This window comes from Hirundo rustica, chromosome 27, assembly GCF_015227805.2.
Source record: "Hirundo rustica isolate bHirRus1 chromosome 27, bHirRus1.pri.v3, whole genome shotgun sequence".
Taxonomy (NCBI): domain Eukaryota; kingdom Metazoa; phylum Chordata; class Aves; order Passeriformes; family Hirundinidae; genus Hirundo; species Hirundo rustica.
The window spans coordinates 4,143,526-4,161,859 of record NC_053476.1 but is presented as its reverse complement, the minus strand read 5'-3'; the positions used below and the strand labels follow the sequence as shown (position 1 = coordinate 4,161,859).

The following is an 18,334-nucleotide window of genomic DNA, read 5'->3' as shown; positions in this document are numbered from 1 at the left end:
GGATGATGACTCTGAGACCCCCAGACATCCTGAGACCCCCGCGGGTTGGCGATTTTAGGGACCCCCGTGTGATCTCCGACCCCCCCCCTGGAATGCCCTCCCGGGGGTCCCCCCATCCCTTCCCCCGGTTCTGCTCTCCCGTGGGGTCCGGCGCTGCTCGGTCGGAGCTTCCCCGGTTCCGTGCGGGCTCTGCCTGGCTCCCGGTGTCCCGGCGGCTCCCGGCGCTGGCAGCTCCGGTCCTCCACGGAGCAGGGGGCAGAGCCGAGCGGCTCCGGACCGCCCTCCGTGTTCCGCTTCCTGCCGCCGCCGCCGCCGGGCAGGATGCGACCGGCCCCCGCCGCCCTCCCGCCGCCCGCCCAGGTGAGCACCGGCCACCGGCAGCGGGGGGAAGGTCCGGCCCCGCCACCCCCGGCCCCCGCTGCCCCGGGGGGTGACGCCGGGATGAGCTTTGCCCTCCCCATCCCGGGGGTACCGGCACAGTCCCGCTCCGTGCCAGGGGTGGGTGCCTGCGGGAGAGAGCCGGGAGAGCCCCGGTGCCCTCCCCTGCGCCGTTACCGGTGCCGGGTTTTCCGTGGCAGCGTGGTGATCTGCCGGTGCCGCGGGTACCGGTGCCGTGGCCTCGGTACGGCGGTGAGCGGTGCCGGGGCTTGGCCGCCGTCCCGGGGTTATCCCGGCATCTGTCCTACACGCGTGGCACACACGGATGCCCCCCGTCAGAGGGGATGGCAAAGCCAGGAGAAGCTTCGCCGTGCCTCAGTTTCCCCCTCTGGAATCCTGAAGGGCAAAGGGAACAGAAGCCCTGCCGGGAGGGCACGCCGGGCTCTGCAGGGGTCGTGTCCTGGCTTGGGAGGCGCAGGGGTCGATCCCGGTCACGGCAGCGGTGTCACCCTCCCGGCCGTGCCACGGTCGCCCCGTGGTCGCCGGATCGTGGGGGCGGCGGGGCCGGACTCTGGACCCGGACTGGGCGGCGCAGCCGAGATAACAACGCTGGCAGGGTCAAAGGCTCCGGCTCACGCAGAAGTTTCTGGGTGCCGGCGGCGGTGCCATGCAGGCTCCCCCGGGAGCTGGGGACAGGCGCATCTCTGTCACCCCCTGTCCCAGCGAGGGTGCAGATGCCGTCCCCGAGCTCCCTGACCTGCCGTCCCCTCCTCGCAGCGGCTCCCGCCGTGACGGCCGAGCTCGGACCCCCGCAGCCCGGACGGGACGGGGGGCTCGGCCCGGTGCCCCCTGCCCCCTCGGCTCACCGGCCATGGGCAGCCACGAGAAGGATCCGTCCTCTCCGAAAAGGGCCCTGTCCCGCTCCAACAGCACCGTGTCTTCCAAGCACAGCAGCGTCCAGCAGGTTGGAGGATTTGGATTTGGATTGGGGGGGGGCTCCAGAAGCACCACAGGGAGGCTTTGGGGGCTTCCCCCTGCTTTAGGATGATGCCCCTGTGGGTGCCAAATGTCCCTGCCTGGGGACAAGGTGGGCAGCAGCCTCTGGTGCTCAGGGACCCCCACGCTGACCCCCTGTCCCCGCAGGGCTCGGAGAGCTGGGAGGTGGTGGAGGAGCCCCGTGCCCGTGGCAGCCCCGGGCGGCAGCCGCAGAGGCACGAGGGGTACCTGCTCAAGAAGAGGAAATGGCCCCTGAAGGGCTGGCACAAGGTACAGGCGGAGCTGGCACCAGGAGCCGTGATCCCTGCTGGTCCTGGCATGATTTTGGCAGAGCAGGTCGGCTGTAGGGGCTGCTCTCTGCACCCCCTCCCAAAAAAAAACCCCGCTTTTCCCCTCCATCCCCAGCGGTACTTCGTGCTGGAAAATGGGATCCTGAAATACTCCACCACCCGCCAGGACGTGAGTGTGTGCCCAGGCTGTGGCCACGCAGCCTCCCCGGGGGCTCAGGGCTGGGGACACCCCCGTGACCCCCCTGAGAAAGGGGGGGCTCTTCCCCCTGACCCCCCCGGGCTCCCCCAGGTCCTCAAGGGCAAACTGCACGGCGCCATCGATGTCCGGCAGTCCGTCATGTCCGTCAACAAGAAGGCGCAGAGGGTTGACCTGGACACGGAGGACAACATTTATCACCTCAAGGTGCCGCCGTCGGGGCTGGAGCTGGGATGGGACGGGCTTGGGGACATCAGGCCCCCGACCAACTCGCCCCTGTCCCCCAGATCAAGTCCCCGGAGCTGTTCTCCAGCTGGGTGAGCAGCCTCTGCACCCACCACCACGGCGAGCGGCCGGAGCCATGTCCCCCGGGGGGTCCCAACGCGCAGGTGGGTGACATCTCGGGGTGCCAGCGCCAGGCGGGGCCTGGGCGAGCGGCTGCTGACAGCGATCGATGCCCTCTGTGCCCCGCTGCAGGGCCAGTGGACGCGGATCCTGCCCTCGGGCAGCGCCCCTGCCCTGTCCACGCTGGCCAGCTCCCGGGACAAGGTGAACGCCTGGCTGAAGGACAGCGAGGGGCTGGAGCGCTGCTCGGCCGGTGAGCGGGGCCCGAGGGGCTGCGTGGGGCCGGGCAGGTGCCCTGTGCCCCCTCCCTGACCTCTGTGCCCCTGGCAGAGCTGTCGGAGTGCCAGGCCAAGCTGCAGGAGCTGACGGGAATGCTCCAACACCTGGAGGCCCTGCACCGCATCCCCTCGGCCCCGCTCATCTCCGGCAGCCAGGTGAGAGGGGCGGCCGCCTGAGGGGGGTCCCGTGCCCCCTGCCCCTTCTTGGGCAGGGTCCGGCTGCAGCCCCCTCCTCTCCCTCACAGCCCTCGGCCGCCACGGAGAGGCCGAAGAAGGGCCGGAGGAGCACCAAGATCTGGTGCACGCAGAGCTTTGCCAAGGACGACACCATCGGCAGGGTGAGGGTGAGCTGGACCCCCCCCGCTCCTCCCCGAGCTCTGCCGCGGCACGGAGCCCCCCCAGGCGACCCCGCTGAGCCCCGTGTCCCCCCCAGGTGAGCCGCCTGCACGGCTCTGTCCCCAACCTGTCCCGCTACCTGGAGCCATCGCAGAGCCAGCTGCCCTTCAGCCTCCCCCCGGAGTACAGCCAGCTGCAGCGCAGCTTCTGGGTGCTGGCACAGAAAGGTGCGATGGGCCGGGGAGGGGCTGAGCTTTGACGGAGGGGGATCCCTGGGCGGGTTTTGGGGTGCTGACCCTCATCCTGACTCCCTGCCGTGTCCCCCGGCAGTGCACGGCTCGCTCAGCAGCGTGGTGGCCGCGCTGGTGGCCGAGAGGACGCGTCTGGAGGAGATGCGGCAGGCGCTGGACAGGCAGGGTCCGGCCCCGCGCCCCGGCAGCGCCGGCACCGCCGGGGTGAGGGACCGCGGGGCACCTTGGGGTGCTGCTGCAGGGTGCTGGGTGACCCCCGGCCCTGCCAGCCCTGTCCTGGCTGCAGGGGTCCGGCCGAGGGGGGCTCGGCTCAGCCTCCTCCTTCCCGCAGCCCGCCCTGCGCCGCTTCCACTCCCTGTCCGTCTCCTCCGACACCACCCTGGACTCCTTTGCCTCGCTGCACCCGGATGAGGTCAGGGGGGCGGGATGGGGGTGCTGGGGGTGCTGTGGCCCCCCTGGGGTCGGGGCTAAGCCGGTGGCTGTCCCCGCAGCCGGACGCGCTGCCCGCCAAGGGCCGGGAGCAGCAGCTCTCCAACCGCAGCATCGTCTCGCTGGCCGATTCCCACACCGAGTTCTTCGATGCCTGCGAGGTTTTCCTCTCCGCCAGCTCCTCTGAGAACGAGGTGAGGGGGCTTGGGGGGGGGCTCCGGTGGTTGGGGGCTCTGCGGGTGGGGGGGCTCTGCGGACCCCCTGCCGCCCCTCGCCGCGCTGGGTTCATCTCTCCCCTCTCTCTCCCCCGTCCCACCTCATCAGCCGGCCCGGGAGCCGCTTCCCGTGTCCCCCCCAGCCCCTGGATCCCCCCCGCTCCCCGCGTCCCCCCCAGCCCCTCGCAGCCCCCTCCCTCCCCGCTCTCGGGGTCTCCGCAGTCTCTGAGCCCGGTGGCGGGGGCCGGGTGCTGCCGGTGCCCCCCCCGCCGCTGCTCCCCCATCCCGACCCCCCCGGCCCATCCCAGCATCCCGGGGCTCATCCCACCCTTTGTAGGGGGGCCCTTCCCGGTAGCGCCCCCTCGATAGATCCCCCCCCCAAATCCCCACATCCCCCCGGGACCCCCGAAGCCGCCGACGCTCCCTGCGCCTCCTCAGCCCTCGGAGGACGAGTCGTGCATCAGCGAGGTCGCCACCAGCGTCTGCGAGGAGGCCACCGAGCCGGGGGGGCCGGGCCGCCCCCCGACAGGTACGGGGAGCACCGGGGAGGGCCCCGCACCCCGAGAGGTGCGGGAATTGGGGAGCGAGGCGGGGGCAGCGCCGCTTCCCGACACGGGGAGGGGAAACCGAGGGGAAGGGGCAGCTCTGCTCCCCGAGAGCTGCGGGGAGAGGAGGATCGGGGATGGGGAGGACCGGGTATGGGGAACCGGGGAGGGGAGGACCGGGGAGAGGAGGATCGAGGATGGGGAGGACCGGGGATGGGGAGGACCGGGGAGGGGAGGACCGGGGATGGGGAACGGCTCCATCCCAGCGCCCGCTGCCCGGCAGGAGCGGAGCACCCGGGGCTACCGGCGGAGCCGCAGCCGCTGGAGCCGCCGCTGGAGCTGCCGGGACCGGACCCGCGGCGGAGGAGCCGCCTGCCCGCCCCCCCCGCTCCCTCGGGGGATGTGAGCCTGTGGGGGCTCCTGCGGAGCAGCGTGGGCAAGGACCTGTCCCGAGTGGCGCTGCCCGTGCAGCTGAACGAGCCGCTCAACACCCTGCAGCGGCTCTGCGAGGAGCTGGAGTACAGCGCGCTGCTGGACAGGGCCAGCCGCGCCCGAGACCCCCGGCAGCGCCTGGTGAGCCCGCGGGAACCGGGGGGCTTGGGAGGGATTGGGGGCTCGGAGGGCGTTGGGGGATCGGGGACACGACGGGGATTTAGAGGGGCTTGAGGGCAGGAGGACACGAGGGGGAAGAGGGACGCACAGGGCTTGGGGGATTCAGGGGACGTGGCTTGGGGACATGAAGGACTTTGGGGACAGGGTGGGCGTTGGGAGGCTGAGGGCACAGGGGATGTGGGGGGCTCAGGAAAGTCAGGGGCTTGGGAGACACAGAGGGAGCCCAGGGGGACACGGGGGCACGTGGGGAGTTTGAGGCTTGAGGCGTCCTGGGGGACACGGGGAAGCTCAAGGGACGTGGGAGTAGGGGGGCACTGGAAATTTGGGGGATATGAGGGGACTTTGGGAGTTTGAGGATTTTGGGGACATGGGCGAGCCCAAGGTCATGGGGACACCAGGGCATTTGGAGGATTTAGGGACCGGTGGGACGTGGGCGAGCCCAAGGACATGTGAGGACAGGGAAAGTTTGAGGATTTGGGGACACACAGAAGCCCGAGATCATGGGAGGACAGGGACCATTTGAGGACTTATCGGGCTCAGAGGTGCTTGAGGACACCTGGGTCCGCTGGGAGCTGTGGGAACGGGGCGGGACACGCTCGTGCGCGCCCCGGGCGCGGTGACAGCGGCGCGGGCGCCGCCGTGACAGGTGTACGTGGCCGCCTTCGCCGTGTCCGCCTACGCCTCCACCTACTACCGGGCGGGCAGCAAACCCTTCAACCCCGTGCTGGGCGAGACCTACGAGTGCGTGCGGCCCGACCGCGGCTTCCGCTTCATCAGCGAGCAGGTGGGCGCGGCGGGGGGGATCCCGGGGGGGCACCCCGGGGCTGGACGGGGCGCTGGCATCTCCCTCCTTGTCCCCACAGGTCTCCCACCACCCTCCCATCTCCGCCTGCCACGCCGAGTCCGAAAATTTTGTCTTCTGGCAAGGTGAGTGCCCGGGACCGGGAGGGTTCCTCTCTGGCGATGCAGTTTACGGGAGGTCAGGATGTTGTGAGCCCCCTCCTGAGGGTTGCCAGCGGCCTCAGAAATGGCGTAAAAACGGCGAGACGGCAGGATGGAAGGTGTTTGGAAATGGAAAAAGGTTTTAATTAAGATAAAAATAAGAAACTGTGCGAACCGGGAGTGGAAGAAGCCGTGCAGGGTGCAGGGAGGATCCTTACGCCAGCTGTCGCCCCCCAAAAATGCACTGAGGGTCTCTGTGCTCCCCTTTAAGTATGTAACCATCCAGGAGGGGGTTTTGGCATGCTGCCCCATAGAAAATAGCTGCAGGTCTTGAGGTACAGCTTTGGCCCGGCACAATGCTGATTATGGTGAGAAGAGCCTCAAAGTTTCTGTTTCTTTGCCTTATAAGTGAAGCAAAGAATGAAACCCAAATCCTTTCCTGATACGGGAACATCTGCTGAGGTGGGGGTGCATTGCTGCACCCCAGGGTGGGGGCACTGGGGAGGGTCTCACCTCCTCCTCCTGTGCCTCCAGACATGAGGTGGAAGAACAAATTCTGGGGCAAATCCTTGGAGATCGTCCCCGTGGGCACCGTCAATGTCCAGTTGCCCAGGTGAGCACCCCCCAGCCCCGCAGGTGAGCCCCCCGCCCCGTGCCCCCCCTGCCCTGGGTGCCCACCCACGAGCACGGCGCCCCGCAGGACCGGGGACCACTACGAGTGGAACAAGGTGACCACGTGCATCCACAACGTGCTGAGCGGGCCCCGCTGGATCGAGCACTACGGCGAGGTGCTGATCCGCAACACCCGCGACGCCTCCTACCACTGCAAGCTCACCTTCTGCAAGGTGTGCCCCGCCCTGCCACGCCCTGCCACGCCCTGCCACGCCCTTAGTGCCCCGACCCCACCCCTTTGCATCAATGCAGCCTGGCCCCGCCCACTTTAGGTGTGGCCCTGCCCAATCACCGTTTTGGTAATTAAACGCTGTGTTGTTGCCCCACCCCTTATGGCTCCACCTCTTCCCAATAGCCCTGCCCTTCCCCAATGGCCCCGCCCCCTTTGTGCCCCACCCTCTCCCGGTTACTGTGCCCATCTCTCCTGGCCCCCCCCTTTTCTCAATAGCCCCGCCCCTTCCCAGTGATCCCACCCCATCATAGCCCCCTTTCCCATGCCCTTTCTAGAAGCTTCCGCCCGCCACTCATTGCCCCTCCCTTTTCCAATGGCCTTTCCCAGGACCCCACCCTGTCCCACTGACCCCACCCTATCAGCCACACCCTCTCCCTATAGCCCCACCCCTTTCCCATGGCCCCACCCTGTCCCACTGACCCCACCCTATCAGCCATCCAAGCCCCACCCTGTCCCACTGACCCCACCCTATCATAGCCCCACCCCTTTCCCAGGACCCCACCCTGTCCCACTGACCCCACCCTATCATAGCCCCACCCCTTTCCCATGGCCCCACCCTGTCCCACTGACCCCCCCCTTCTCCGTGGCCACCCCGCTGAGGCTCCCGGTGGCCGCAGGCCCGGTACTGGGGCGCGGGGGCCAACGAGGTGCAGGGCGCCGTGCTGAGCCGCAGCGGGACGGCCGTGGAGCGCCTGGCCGGCAAATGGCACGAGGGGCTGCACCGCGGGCCCGCCCCGGGCCAGTGCGTCTGGAAAGCCAGTAAGGACCTGGGGACACCACCCCGAGGGGGCTGCCCTGCCTTTGGAGAGCGGGGGGGTGTCTCTCACTGTCCCCTCGCCCTCCCCTCCCGAACGCAGACCCCATGCCCCGCGACCACGAGAGGAATTACGGCTTCACGCAGTTCGCGCTGGAGCTGAACGAGCTGACGCCGGAGCTCCGCAGGGTCCTGCCCTCCACGGACACGCGCCTGCGGCCGGACCAGCGGTCAGCAGAGCCCCGGGGCCGCGGGCCGGGGCGGGCCGAGGCCGGGCGGCCGCTCACGGCGGCGTCCCGCGTCCCCACAGGTACCTGGAGGAGGGGAACGTGCCGGCGGCCGAGGCGCAGAAGCGCCAGATCGAGCAGCTGCAGCGGGACCGGCGCCGCGTCATGGAGGAGAACAACATCGCCCACCAAGCGCGGTTCTTCAGGTCCGGGGGGAGCCGTGGATCGGGGCGATGTGGGGCCCTTGGGGAATGGGGAGGCCTCCTGGCTGTCCTGAGGGCACCCCAAGGCTCAGGGGGATGTGGGGGATCTCAGGAAGTACAGAAATCCCCCTGAGAGAGTCCTGAGGGCACCCCAAGGTTCCAGGGGATGTCGGGCTGTCAGGGAATAGGGAAACCCCCGCCATGGGAGCCCTGAGGGCACTCCCTGGTTCAGGGAGAATCGGGGGGTTTAAGAGAATGGGGAATCCCTCTGGTGACCTCGTGGTTCGGAGGAGTGTGGGGCTCTCAGGGAATGGGAAAACCCCCCCTGGAAGTCCCAGCCATGCCCCCCTCACCCCGTCCCCAGGCGTCTGACGGATGCCAGCGGCAAGGAGTCCTGGGTCACCAACAACACCTACTGGAAGCTGCGCCTGGACCCCGGCTTCGCCCACCTGGACAGCGCAGTGCTCTGGTAGCTCCCCCCCAAACCCGGGGGGTGCTGAGCCCCCCAGCTCCTCACAGCAGTGGGGCTGGTCCCCCCAGCGCTGGGGGTGCAGAATCGCCCCCCTTCTTTCCGAGCCGTTTTGCCGGCGTTTCAATAAAACTGTGATATAAAAACGGGAGGGGGGCACCGGCAGCGCCTCCCCCCGCCCCAGGGCAGAGCCTTGGGGACAACTGAGGCACTTTGGGGCAGGGGCTGGCGGTGCCCCCCCCTGCCCTGGGGGCACAGGATGATAACGGGGGGCGTTAAGGGGGTGGCAGGGTGCCCGCAGGCGGGAAGACCCCACTGCTCCTCCCCTCCCAAATTGTGCACAGGGCTCTCTCTAATAAAGGCTGTGACGAGTTGGGGTGTGCAGAGAGATTCCTTCTCCCCCACCCCCGAGGGGCTCAGGACCACCCCCCTCCCAAATCAGGATGGGAACACACGAGTCCCTCACACCCCCCCCTCACCCCGTGCCTCAGTTTCCCTCACCCCGTGCCTCAGTTTCCCTCCCCACGTGCACAGAATTGACCAGAGCCGTGTCCCACAGTTTATTGCGATATGCTGCTGCCCCTCCCGCCCCAAACCGAGCACGGGAGCGGGGCTCAATAAATACTTCAGCATTAACCCCCCTTCCCTTAAAAACCACCGACACCAAAAAAAAACCAAAAAAAAAACCCCTCACCACCTTTCCCCGCCTCCGCCATCCCCGTCCCCTCCCCGCTCGCCCCCGCGGCCCCACCGGGGTGGCACCGGGGGCTGATTGTCGGGCTGAGCCCCCCCTGCTCAAATCATCCCAGAACTAGGGGGGGGGGTTAAACACCGGGGTGGGGCTCACGCAGGACCCATTTACCCCCAAATTCGGGGCGCTCTGCCCCCCCGCCCCCCCCTCCCCGCGCCTCCCCGGGTGGGGCTCAGTTGCCGTAGAAGCCGTAGTAGCCCCCGTCGGTGAGCGGCTCCTTGTCGTAGATGTCGCCGTTGCGGGGCGGGGGGGAGCTCTCGGTGCTGGAGGGGTACGGGGACACCCTCCTCCTCTTGCACTCGTACAGCCCCGAATCCGACGAGTCCCCCGAACCCACAGCGGCGGGGGGCTCGGGGATCCAGCCCTCCGCCTCCTTCCCCTTCTCCTCTCGGGGCTCCCGGTACCAGCCCAGAGCCGCGGCGCTTCCCTTGGGGCCGTACTGCCCGGAGCTCCAGCCCCCCGTCACCCCGAAACCCCCCGGCCCTTCGGGGTAATAGGGCAGCGGCGGGTGTGGGGCGGGCGGCAGCGCCAAGGGTTTCACCCCGTAGGGCACCAGTTTGCCCCCCCCGTACCCCCCGTCGTAGCCGCCGTACTCCAGCGAGCCGGGGGCGGGGGGCTGCTGAGGGGGGAAATACCAGTGGGGGGGGTCTTTGGGGGGCAGGGGCAGCGCAGCCCCCCGCTCCCCCCCGAAGAAGCGCCCCGGGGGCAGCGGGTACTGCTCGGGCAGGAAGGGCTGGAAGCGAGGGCCCGGCAGGAGCTGCTGGCAGCCGGGAGCCTCCGGAGGGGATGGGGTCAGGCGGTCGCTCTCCGAGGCCGTGTACATCCTGGGCGTGGGGGGAACACCGTGGGGGTTTTTTTGGGGTTTTTTTTTGGGGGGGGCGGGGGGTGGTTTCCTCCTGACAGGCTGGAGGAGGAGAAGAGGGTGGCACTCACGTGTCAAAGTTGTCCCGGAATCCTTTGGCGAAGGGGTTGTGGTCGATCTTCAGCTGGGTGATCTGTGGGGGGGTATGGAGATGGGGGGTCCTTCCTCCGGGATTGTCCCCGCGCTGTCCCTTAGGCCCCCAGCCCGCCGGGATCCCGCCCTTTGCTGGGGGGGCTGTGGGGTTCAGGAGGGGGCACTGGGATGTGTGGGACGGTCCTGGGGGGGATAGTGGGGATTGCAGGGGGAGGATGAAGGGACACCGGGATGCTGAAAGGATGCAGGGGGAGATCCTGGGAATGCTGAAGGGAATGTGCGGGACGGCTCTGGGAGGGATGGGGGGATGCTGAAGGGATCCGCGGGGAGGTTCTGGAGAGGATCCAAGGGGAGGCTCGGGAAGTCTGAGGGGATACGGGACACCGGGAGGCCTCTGGGATGCCGAAGGGATGCAGGGGCAGATCCTGGGCTCGCACGGGCCCTGCAGACAGCGGTGCTGGCAGACAGGGATGGCCTGGGGGAGGCCGGTGGGGTTTTCCTGACGATCAGGACACCTCAGAGCGTGCTGGGGGCATTAATGGGGCCGCTCTGGGGTGGGGTTTGGCTCGCTGTGATGACTCCGGGATATCCTCGCTGGTTTCTGGGAGGATGCTGGAGGCGTCGCTGGACTTTTCGCGCTGTGGAGGGGATTTTTTTGGGGGAGAGAGGGGAGCTGGGGACTGGGGTCTCGCACTCACGTCGGCGTTCTGGTAGGCGGTGACGGCGATGAACTGGGTCTCGGGGAAGGCGAAGGTGTGGGTGTGCGGGGAGGGGTGCCCGTCCTCGCCCTCGCCCTCCTTCACCTCCGTGACGTGCAGCCGCGGCTGGTACTTGTGCAGCGACTGCAGCACGATCATCTGAGGGGGGACAAAGCGGGTCAGGAGGGGTCACAGGGGAGCTGCCCCCAGGGCAGGACCCTCCCCGGGACCCTCCCCTCACCTGCCCGACGTTGTTGGAGGCTCCCTTGTTGTTGGTGAGCTTCAGCTTCCCGAAGGAGACCTCCTGGCGCATCCAGTGCGCGCCCGTGTTGGGCGAGTCGGGGTGCAGGTACAGGCGGTTCCCTGCGGAGGGGACGGCGGCCGCAGCGTGTCACCCCGGTCCCGGCGGCACCGGGAGGGTGAGGGAGGGGATGAAGGGCCCCTACCTGGCATGTTGCCCTCGGCTTTCCCGCACTGCACCCATTTTCCGCCCTGGTAGCGCCAGTGGTGTTGGTCCACCAGCACCACGTCCACGCAGACGCTGTAGTGCGCCACGGGGTTGAGCCCCGACAGGTTGAAGCTGAGGAAGGGGAACATGCGCCTGGGGAGGGGACAGAGGCACAGACGCTGTCACCCACCTCCCCCGGCTCGGCCCTCGGCGCACGGGGCAGCTTCGGAGCGGGGAGATGGGGAAACTGAGGCAGCGCGGTGCCCTCTCCTCCCTTCCCCCCCGCCTTCCTCCAGCGGCCGGCTGGGTGCCCGTGAGGAGCTGAGTGACCCCGGCAGCTGGGGGGATGCAGTCGGGGCCGATCCCCCCCCTCCCGGTATCTTCCTCCCCCTCCCCAAGCACCTTCCGGATCGGAAACCAACACCGCTGCTATTTCGGGCTGGGCGCCAGCCTGCGCCAAGGGCAGGAAGGGGACACGGTGGGACAGGGGGGGACCACAGGGTGGCAGCTGCCACCTCCCCGGGGGCTGCGCCCCGCGACCCTCCCGGGTGTGCCCTCAAATCGCAGCGCTGGGCTGGGAGATGTCGCTGCTCTGCCCCTCGCGTGCATCGCTGACCACTCGCCCCAGCCTCACCAGTAGCCCCCAGTAGCCCCCAGTAACCCCCGGTAGCCCCCAGTGGCCAGCTCAGGTTCGCGGCGGGGCGTCCAGCCATGGAATTTTGGGAAATTCCGGAGCTCCGATGGCCGGAGTTGGGCACCAGCGTCCCCCCATCGCTGCCCGGTCACCCCGTTAATGTCACCGCCACCAGCGAGCCACCAGCGGTCACCCCCAAACCCGCGCGGGGAACTCCCGAACATGGAATATTCCCAAATTCCTGCCGGGAGAAGGGCTGGGGGGCGGTTCGAGGGGAAAAGGGGGGTCCGGGAGCCGGGGGGGATCGGCCCTGGCCCCCGCAGGAAGCGGGGCTCGGGCAGCGCCGGGGGAGCGGCGTGTGAAGAGCAGTGGAAAGAAAAGTCAGCGGGTGGCGGCTGACTCAAAATTGCCCTTGCGAGAGAGTGGGGAATAGAAAAAGAAAGAGAAAAAAAAGAGAGAGAAAAGAAAGAAAAGAAAAAAAATATATAGAAAGAGAAAGAAAAAAAAAAAGAAAGAAAGAAAAGGGGAAAAAAGAAAAAAAAATATAAGAAGGAAGAAGAAAATAAGAAGAAAAGCCAGAAAAATAACTTAAAAAGAGAGAATGAAAAGAAAAGAGAATAAAATGAAGATTGAGAAAAAGGGAAAAGGAAGAGGAAAGAAAAAAAGAAGAAAAGAGGAGAAAAGGGGGAAGAAAGAGAAAAAATAGAAAAAGAAAAGAGAAGAAAACGAAGATTAAGAAAACAAAGATTAAAAAAAAGAAGGGGGGAAGGAAGAAATAAAAAGAAAAAGAAGAGGAAAAAATCAGAGAAAAAGAGGAAAATAAGGAAGGAAAGAAAAAAAAAAAAGAAAACATGAAAAAGAATCAGGAGAAGTGAAAGAAGAAGATTAAAAAAACTAAACCCAAGAAGATAAAAACAGTAAAAAGAAGAATAAAAAAGAAGACAAAGAAAAAGATAAAGAAGAAGATAAAGATAAAAAGAGAACTAAAAAGAGAAGGAGGCAGAGCAAGCAGCGGCCGTGGCCAGGAGCCGCCCGTGCTCAGGACCGACGCTGGCCCCGAGCATCCCGCGTCCCCGGGGTCCCCCCGAGCCCCCCCAGACCCCGTTTTCCCCTTGGTGTCCCCACAGTGGCCGTGCCCGCGGCTTCCAGCCGCTGATAACAAAGCTGCAACCACATTAAAAACCACCTTGGGACCGCCGGAGCCCCGAGCCCAGCTCCCGGCGCGACGCTGCACCGAGCCCGAGCTGCTGCGAGGGAGCAGAGAGGAAGAAAACAGCTTTTATTTTTAGGGTTTTTTTTTGTTTTTTGGTCGGGTTTGCTCCCACCGCTCGCTCCCAGGCCGTGCCAGCGGAGCAGCGGGCTCGGCTCGGAGCTCACACGCTGCTGCCGCCGCGGGGAAACCGCACGGGCCCCGGCCGGGCACGGCAGGGTGGGGGCAAGACCCGAAACCTCGCCCGCCTCGCTTTTATTTTTAAAATCCCCCCCGCTCCCGAGCTCGAGAGCAGCGGCTCGGGCAGGACCCGGCTCCCCGCGGTCGGGTCGCTGCGGTTTGGGAGGTGCCCACCTCCCCCCCCAAGAAAAAGACGGGTGGGCGCCGCTGGTTTCGCCCTTTGAGGGTTTTGTTTCGGCGCTCTCGGGGTTTGTCCTCGGGTGAACCCCTGGCTTCGGGGAGCTGGGGACGCCTGGGGACACGGGGAGGGTGTTCAGGGTGGGCACAGGTGGGAGGAAAAGGGGGTCCGGGAGCTCAAACCCCCCCATCCCCGGCGGACACGGGGGGGGCTGCGGCTTCCTGAGCCTCCTCCTCCCTCCCCGGTGGCAGCGCGGGGACCTCAGGAGCCACCGCGGGCGCGTGGGACGTGTCCCAACCCCCCGGGACACAGGTGTGGGGCTGGGTGACACGGCCTGGTGGCACTGAAATGCATGGCAGGGTGACATGGAATGGTGGGACACCAATGGATGGCACCGTGACACGGCCCAGTGGCACTGAAATGCATGGCACGGTGACATGGAACAGTGGTGACACACCAATGCATGGCACGGTGACACGGAATGGCTGCTGGACATGGCACGGTGGCATGGCACGGTGGTGACACACCAGTCCATAGCGTGGTGACACACCAATGCATGGCACGGTGACACACCAATGCATGGCCCAGTGGTGACACACCAATGCATGGCCCAGTGGTGACACACCAATCCATGGCACGGTGACACGGAATGGCTGCTGGACACGGCCCACAGTGCCACAGCACGCTGGCACAGCAAGATGAGCCCCGGTGCCACGACACAGCCGTGTGGCACGGTGACATGGGCACGGTGACATGGGCACGGCACAGCTGCTCTGCCCGCTGTGGGTGAACGGGGCACAGCTAAATGTCACAGCGCAGCAGGACACGGTGACAAGTCACAACATGGCGGCGCCCAGCTGCCAGCCGGGCGCTGTCACCCCGGGCCGGCCGGCCCCGAGTGTCCCCAAAGGGCGCTGCCAGCTCTGGTGTCCCTCCTCACGCACCCCTCAAATCAAAGCCACCCGTCGTGCTTGCCAGGCGTGTCCCCAAAGCCACCCCTGCTGTCCCCTCCCAAGGCAAAGCCATCCCTCGTGTCCCCAAACGCAGAGGGAGCCCCTGCACCCCGCAACGGCAGCGCTGTCACCCCCAAGGGCAAGCACAGCCCTCACGGGTCCCCAGATGACAGGGATGTGACAAGGGGACCCTTGTGTCCCCTCGGAATGCAAAGCCAGCCCCTCGTGTCACCCCAAAACGCAGGGCCAGCCCTTTGTGCAACCCCAAAAGGTAAAGACAGGGCCTGTGTCACCCCAAAGGGAAGGGACAGTCCCTGTGTAACCCCAAAGGGAAGGGCCAGCCCCTGAGCACCCCCAAAATGCAAAGATGGGGCCTGTGTCACCCCAAAAGGGAAAGGCCAGCTCCTGTGTCACCAAAAATGGCAAAGCCAATCCCTGTGTCCCCTGAAAATGCAAAGACAGGGCCTGTGCCACCCCAAAGGGCAGAGCCATCCCCTGGGTCACCCCAAAGGACAGGGCCAGCTTCTGTGTCACCCCAAAGATCAGGACCAGCTCCTGTGTCACCCCAAAGGGCAGGACCAGCCCCTGAGCACCCCCAAACTGCAGAGCCAGCCCCAGAACCCCACGCAGGAATTCCCCGTGCCCGTCGCTGCCGGGGTGCCGGCGAGCCCCTGGGGCTTTCTGCAGAAACCCTGCCCTGCTGAGCCCCCGGAGCCGCGGGGGACACGGGGACACGGGGGACACGGGGGACACGGGGACACGGGGGACACGGGGGACACGCGTGGGAAACCAGCAGGGAATAATCTGGACCGGGATGGGTGGGGTGGGACGGCTCAGGACGGGGTGGGACACTGCGGGAGGGGATGGCACGGCACGGCAGGAGAGGTGCCAGCAGGGTAAATCCCAGTGCCCCACCAGCTCCGTCCCGGTGCCACCGCGTCCCCCCCCAGCCTCAGCTCCTCCCGTGGGGGGCTGCAACCCACCAGTGCTGAGGAGCCGGCGCCGTGGGGCTGCAGAGCCAGCGGCGGGGTGCGAACGCGTCCCCCGCCCCGCCGCAGAGCCCACCCCAAACCTGGCAGGGCTCTGCTTCGGGGTTCGGGTCCCCCCGGGCTCCCTTTTTTGGGGTTCACATCCCCCCTCCAGCCCGGCGCTGGGGTTTTTCCTGTGCCTCAGCAGCGCTGCAGCCCGGCCCTGCACACCGAGCGCTGCAAAAGCAGCTCAGGGTCGGGGGAAACGGATGTTTTGTGGCTCTGGGTTCGACGCTCTCCACAGGGTTTGAGCAACCCCCCCTCAGCCCGCAGCCCCTCCATCGTGGGGGATGGAGCTGGGAAAGAAAAAGAAAAAAGAAAATAAAACCAAAATCGCCTGGTTTCAGGCTAGGAGACGAAAGCGGAGGTGCAGCGGGGTAGGGAGGATGGGATTTGTGGGGTCAAACCCAATTTCCAGCCCCTCAGCACCGGGATCTGCCACAACGGCCGGGGCACTTCCCCAGCACCCAACAGGAGAAAAAAGGAGGGAAAAAAAACAACCAACCAAACAAAAAAAAGCGGCATTTCAACGCGTTCCTGCGAGGCCTGGAAGGCAACAAACGCAAGACCTGGAAGGCGGCGGGCGGGCGACAAACAACAGTTTGGGGGTGGCCGCCAGCCCCTGCCACCCCCGCTGGGGACGTGTCACCGCATCCGTGCCGGCGCTGGTGCGCTCCGAGCGTCCCCGGGCGCAGCGGGGCCGGGCGAGGCCGTGGCAAACCAAGCGGCCCTAACGTGTTTAGACTTCCAACACATTAAACAGGTCGGGCTCAGCATCGAAGTGACACCGTCTGTCCCTGGGCCGAGGCTGGCCCGCAGCCCCGGCGCCGGGCGGAAAGGGACCCCCCCGGGCCAGGGGATGGGGATGGGCAGCGGGGGAAAGAGGGGCTGGGTGGGGGTCTCTGCCAGGGGGATGTTTTCCCTCGGCATGGGGTTTTGGGAGCGTCCCTGGGAGGGTGATCCCATTGAGATCCCCCAAAACACAGCCCAGGGTCTGGTTGTCCTCATCCTCGTCACCCCGCTGTGGGGCTGAAGGACGGGTTGGACATTTTGGGCTCCCCGCGCTCCAAGTCGTGGCGACTCCACGGCCCCACAGGGATTGTGTGGAATGAAAATCCCCGGACCGAGGGTTTGGCAGAGCCCCCCAAAATCCCCCAATCCTCTCCCAGACCCCTGGAGCTGTAGCCCAGGCCGGAGGCAGCAGGGAAGGGGACAGCAAGGGCCGGGCAGCGGCGTCACCAAGGACATTTTTGGGAACAGGGACGAGGCCAAAAACGCTTCCCCTTTCCCCGGTCAGGTGTGGGGCAGGCGGGCTCTGCCTGCCCCACAGAGCAGGGGGGATTTCCACCCCAGAGAGGGGACAGGGAGTGGAGCGCGTGTCACCCACCGTCCCCACCACTTGTTGCAGCACCGAGCTCCCGATCCGGCCCGTGGGTTGGGGCCGGATCAAAGCTGCCTGGCAGCGACACCACCTCTGTCACCTTCCTGCCACCGAGGGTCCGGACCCCCCTGTCCCTCCCTGATACAGCTGGGGACGCCCCCAGACCCTTTTCTCCTTCCCTCAGCTCAAGGAAACAACACTGTGATGCTTCGCCTTCCCCCTCCCAGGCTTGTCTTGAAACCCAAGAGGGGATGGGGGGTCCCCTCTTGCACCCCCAGCTCCGCAAACACCTCCCACCCTTCCAGCCCTTTGGGGACACGAGGCAGGACCCCTCCACCCCTCACTTTCCAGCCCCCCCGGCCTGTCCCTCCCCCTCACTGCCGGTGTCCCCATCCCCGCCACCCCCGGTGCCTGTGCCGGCGCTGCCGGTTTGTGTCGCCGTGCCCCCGTCCCCGTTCCCCGGGCGCTCTCAGGTTTCTCTCGGTGTCCCCGAGGTCTCCTCACGCTTCCTGGGACAGTTCCCGGTCCCCGCCGATCCCCGGTCCCGGTGCTCTCCAGCCCACCTCAGTCCCCTCCAGTCCCTCCCAGCGCCCCTCCGCCCCTCACCCCGGTTCCCCCCGGTGCTCCCCCGGTGCCCCCCGGCTCTCCGGTCCTCCCTCAGAGTCTCCCCCCCGGTCCTCCCGGCTCACCTGCCCTGCTTGGTGATGATCATCTCGGTCTGGTGCTTGTGGAACTTGGCCCAGAGCGGGTAATTGTTGAGCATCACCTGCACCTTCCCGGCCGCCCTGTAGCCGGGCAGGGCACAGAGCGGGGGGCACAGCGGGGCACCCCCGCCGCCGAAACCGCTCTCGGTGCCCGCAAAACCTTCCAGCGGCGCGGCGGGAGGCGGCGGAGCCCGGTAGGGAGGGCACGGCCCCAGGAACCGGCCGCCGAAGCCGCCGGGAGCGCCGTAAGGGAGCGGGGGGGTTCCCGGTTCCGGTGCTCCCCCATCACCGAAGAAAGCGACGGCGGCGTCCCGGGGGCCGGGTGGCTCCTTGGCGAAGCTGGCGGCGGCGCTGAGCATGGGGGCGGCGGGCCGGGGGGCTCCGGTGCCCGGCTCCAGCGCGCCCATGGACGGGCGGGGGGCACCGGCCCCGCTCAGCCGCTCATGGGGGGGCCCCGCCGGCGGCGGCCCCGGGACTCGGCTCCGGTCAGCGCTGCCCGCCCCGCCGGGTTCTCACCGCCCCCTCCATACCCCGTGGTCCCGGGGGGGGTCCCCGAGCGGCGGCGGAGTCCCGCGGACAGCCAAGAGGGAGCGCGGGCAAAAATAAAACAAAAAAAAAAACCAGAAAAAAACGCGTCAAAAATACCCTAAAACACCCGGAAAAACCCCAAAAGTGCCGTGGCGGGTGGGTGGATGGGTGGGTGGGGAGGGGGTGCCGTGCCCCGCTGCCGCCGGTGCCCTCACACGCTCCACCTGCCCATCCCCGTGGCCCCGCGCTTCTTATCCAAAGAAGCGGCTCCGCACCGGCAGCTCCGCCCCCGACCCCTCCCCACCCCCGCGGGGGC

The 18,334-nt window shown here is 67.0% G+C and overlaps 2 protein-coding genes across 3 annotated transcripts; one reads left to right on the top strand and one right to left on the bottom strand.

The window, feature by feature from the left end:
* The first annotated feature begins 1,166 nt into the window (after window positions 1-1,166).
* Window positions 1,167-8,743, top strand: OSBPL7 (oxysterol binding protein like 7). 2 transcript variants are annotated; one of them, XM_040087300.2, is made up of 22 exons: window positions 1,167-1,342; window positions 1,522-1,644; window positions 1,780-1,833; window positions 1,954-2,067; window positions 2,148-2,249; window positions 2,338-2,458; window positions 2,536-2,639; window positions 2,729-2,821; window positions 2,917-3,046; window positions 3,150-3,274; window positions 3,402-3,482; window positions 3,562-3,693; window positions 4,153-4,243; window positions 4,543-4,832; window positions 5,518-5,655; window positions 5,735-5,798; window positions 6,348-6,426; window positions 6,514-6,658; window positions 7,335-7,476; window positions 7,575-7,701; window positions 7,782-7,904; window positions 8,266-8,743. In XM_040087300.2, the coding sequence occupies exons 1-22, from the start codon at window positions 1,250-1,252 to the stop codon at window positions 8,372-8,374; spliced, it is 2,580 nt and encodes an 859-aa protein (XP_039943234.1). In that variant the 5' UTR covers window positions 1,167-1,249; the 3' UTR covers window positions 8,375-8,743. The 2 variants fall into 2 exon arrangements, with proteins under 2 accessions (XP_039943234.1, XP_039943233.1); XM_040087299.2 differs by having other exon boundaries at window positions 2,729-2,827.
* A 530-nt stretch (window positions 8,744-9,273) lies between these two features.
* Window positions 9,274-17,897, bottom strand: TBX21 (T-box transcription factor 21). Its single transcript, XM_040087086.2, has 6 exons — window positions 17,476-17,897; window positions 11,221-11,375; window positions 11,016-11,137; window positions 10,775-10,933; window positions 10,055-10,116; window positions 9,274-9,945 (listed from the first exon to the last, which is right to left on the bottom strand). The coding sequence occupies exons 1-6, from the start codon at window positions 17,895-17,897 to the stop codon at window positions 9,294-9,296; spliced, it is 1,572 nt and encodes a 523-aa protein (XP_039943020.2). The 3' UTR covers window positions 9,274-9,293.
* Window positions 17,898-18,334: the final 437 nt, after the last annotated feature.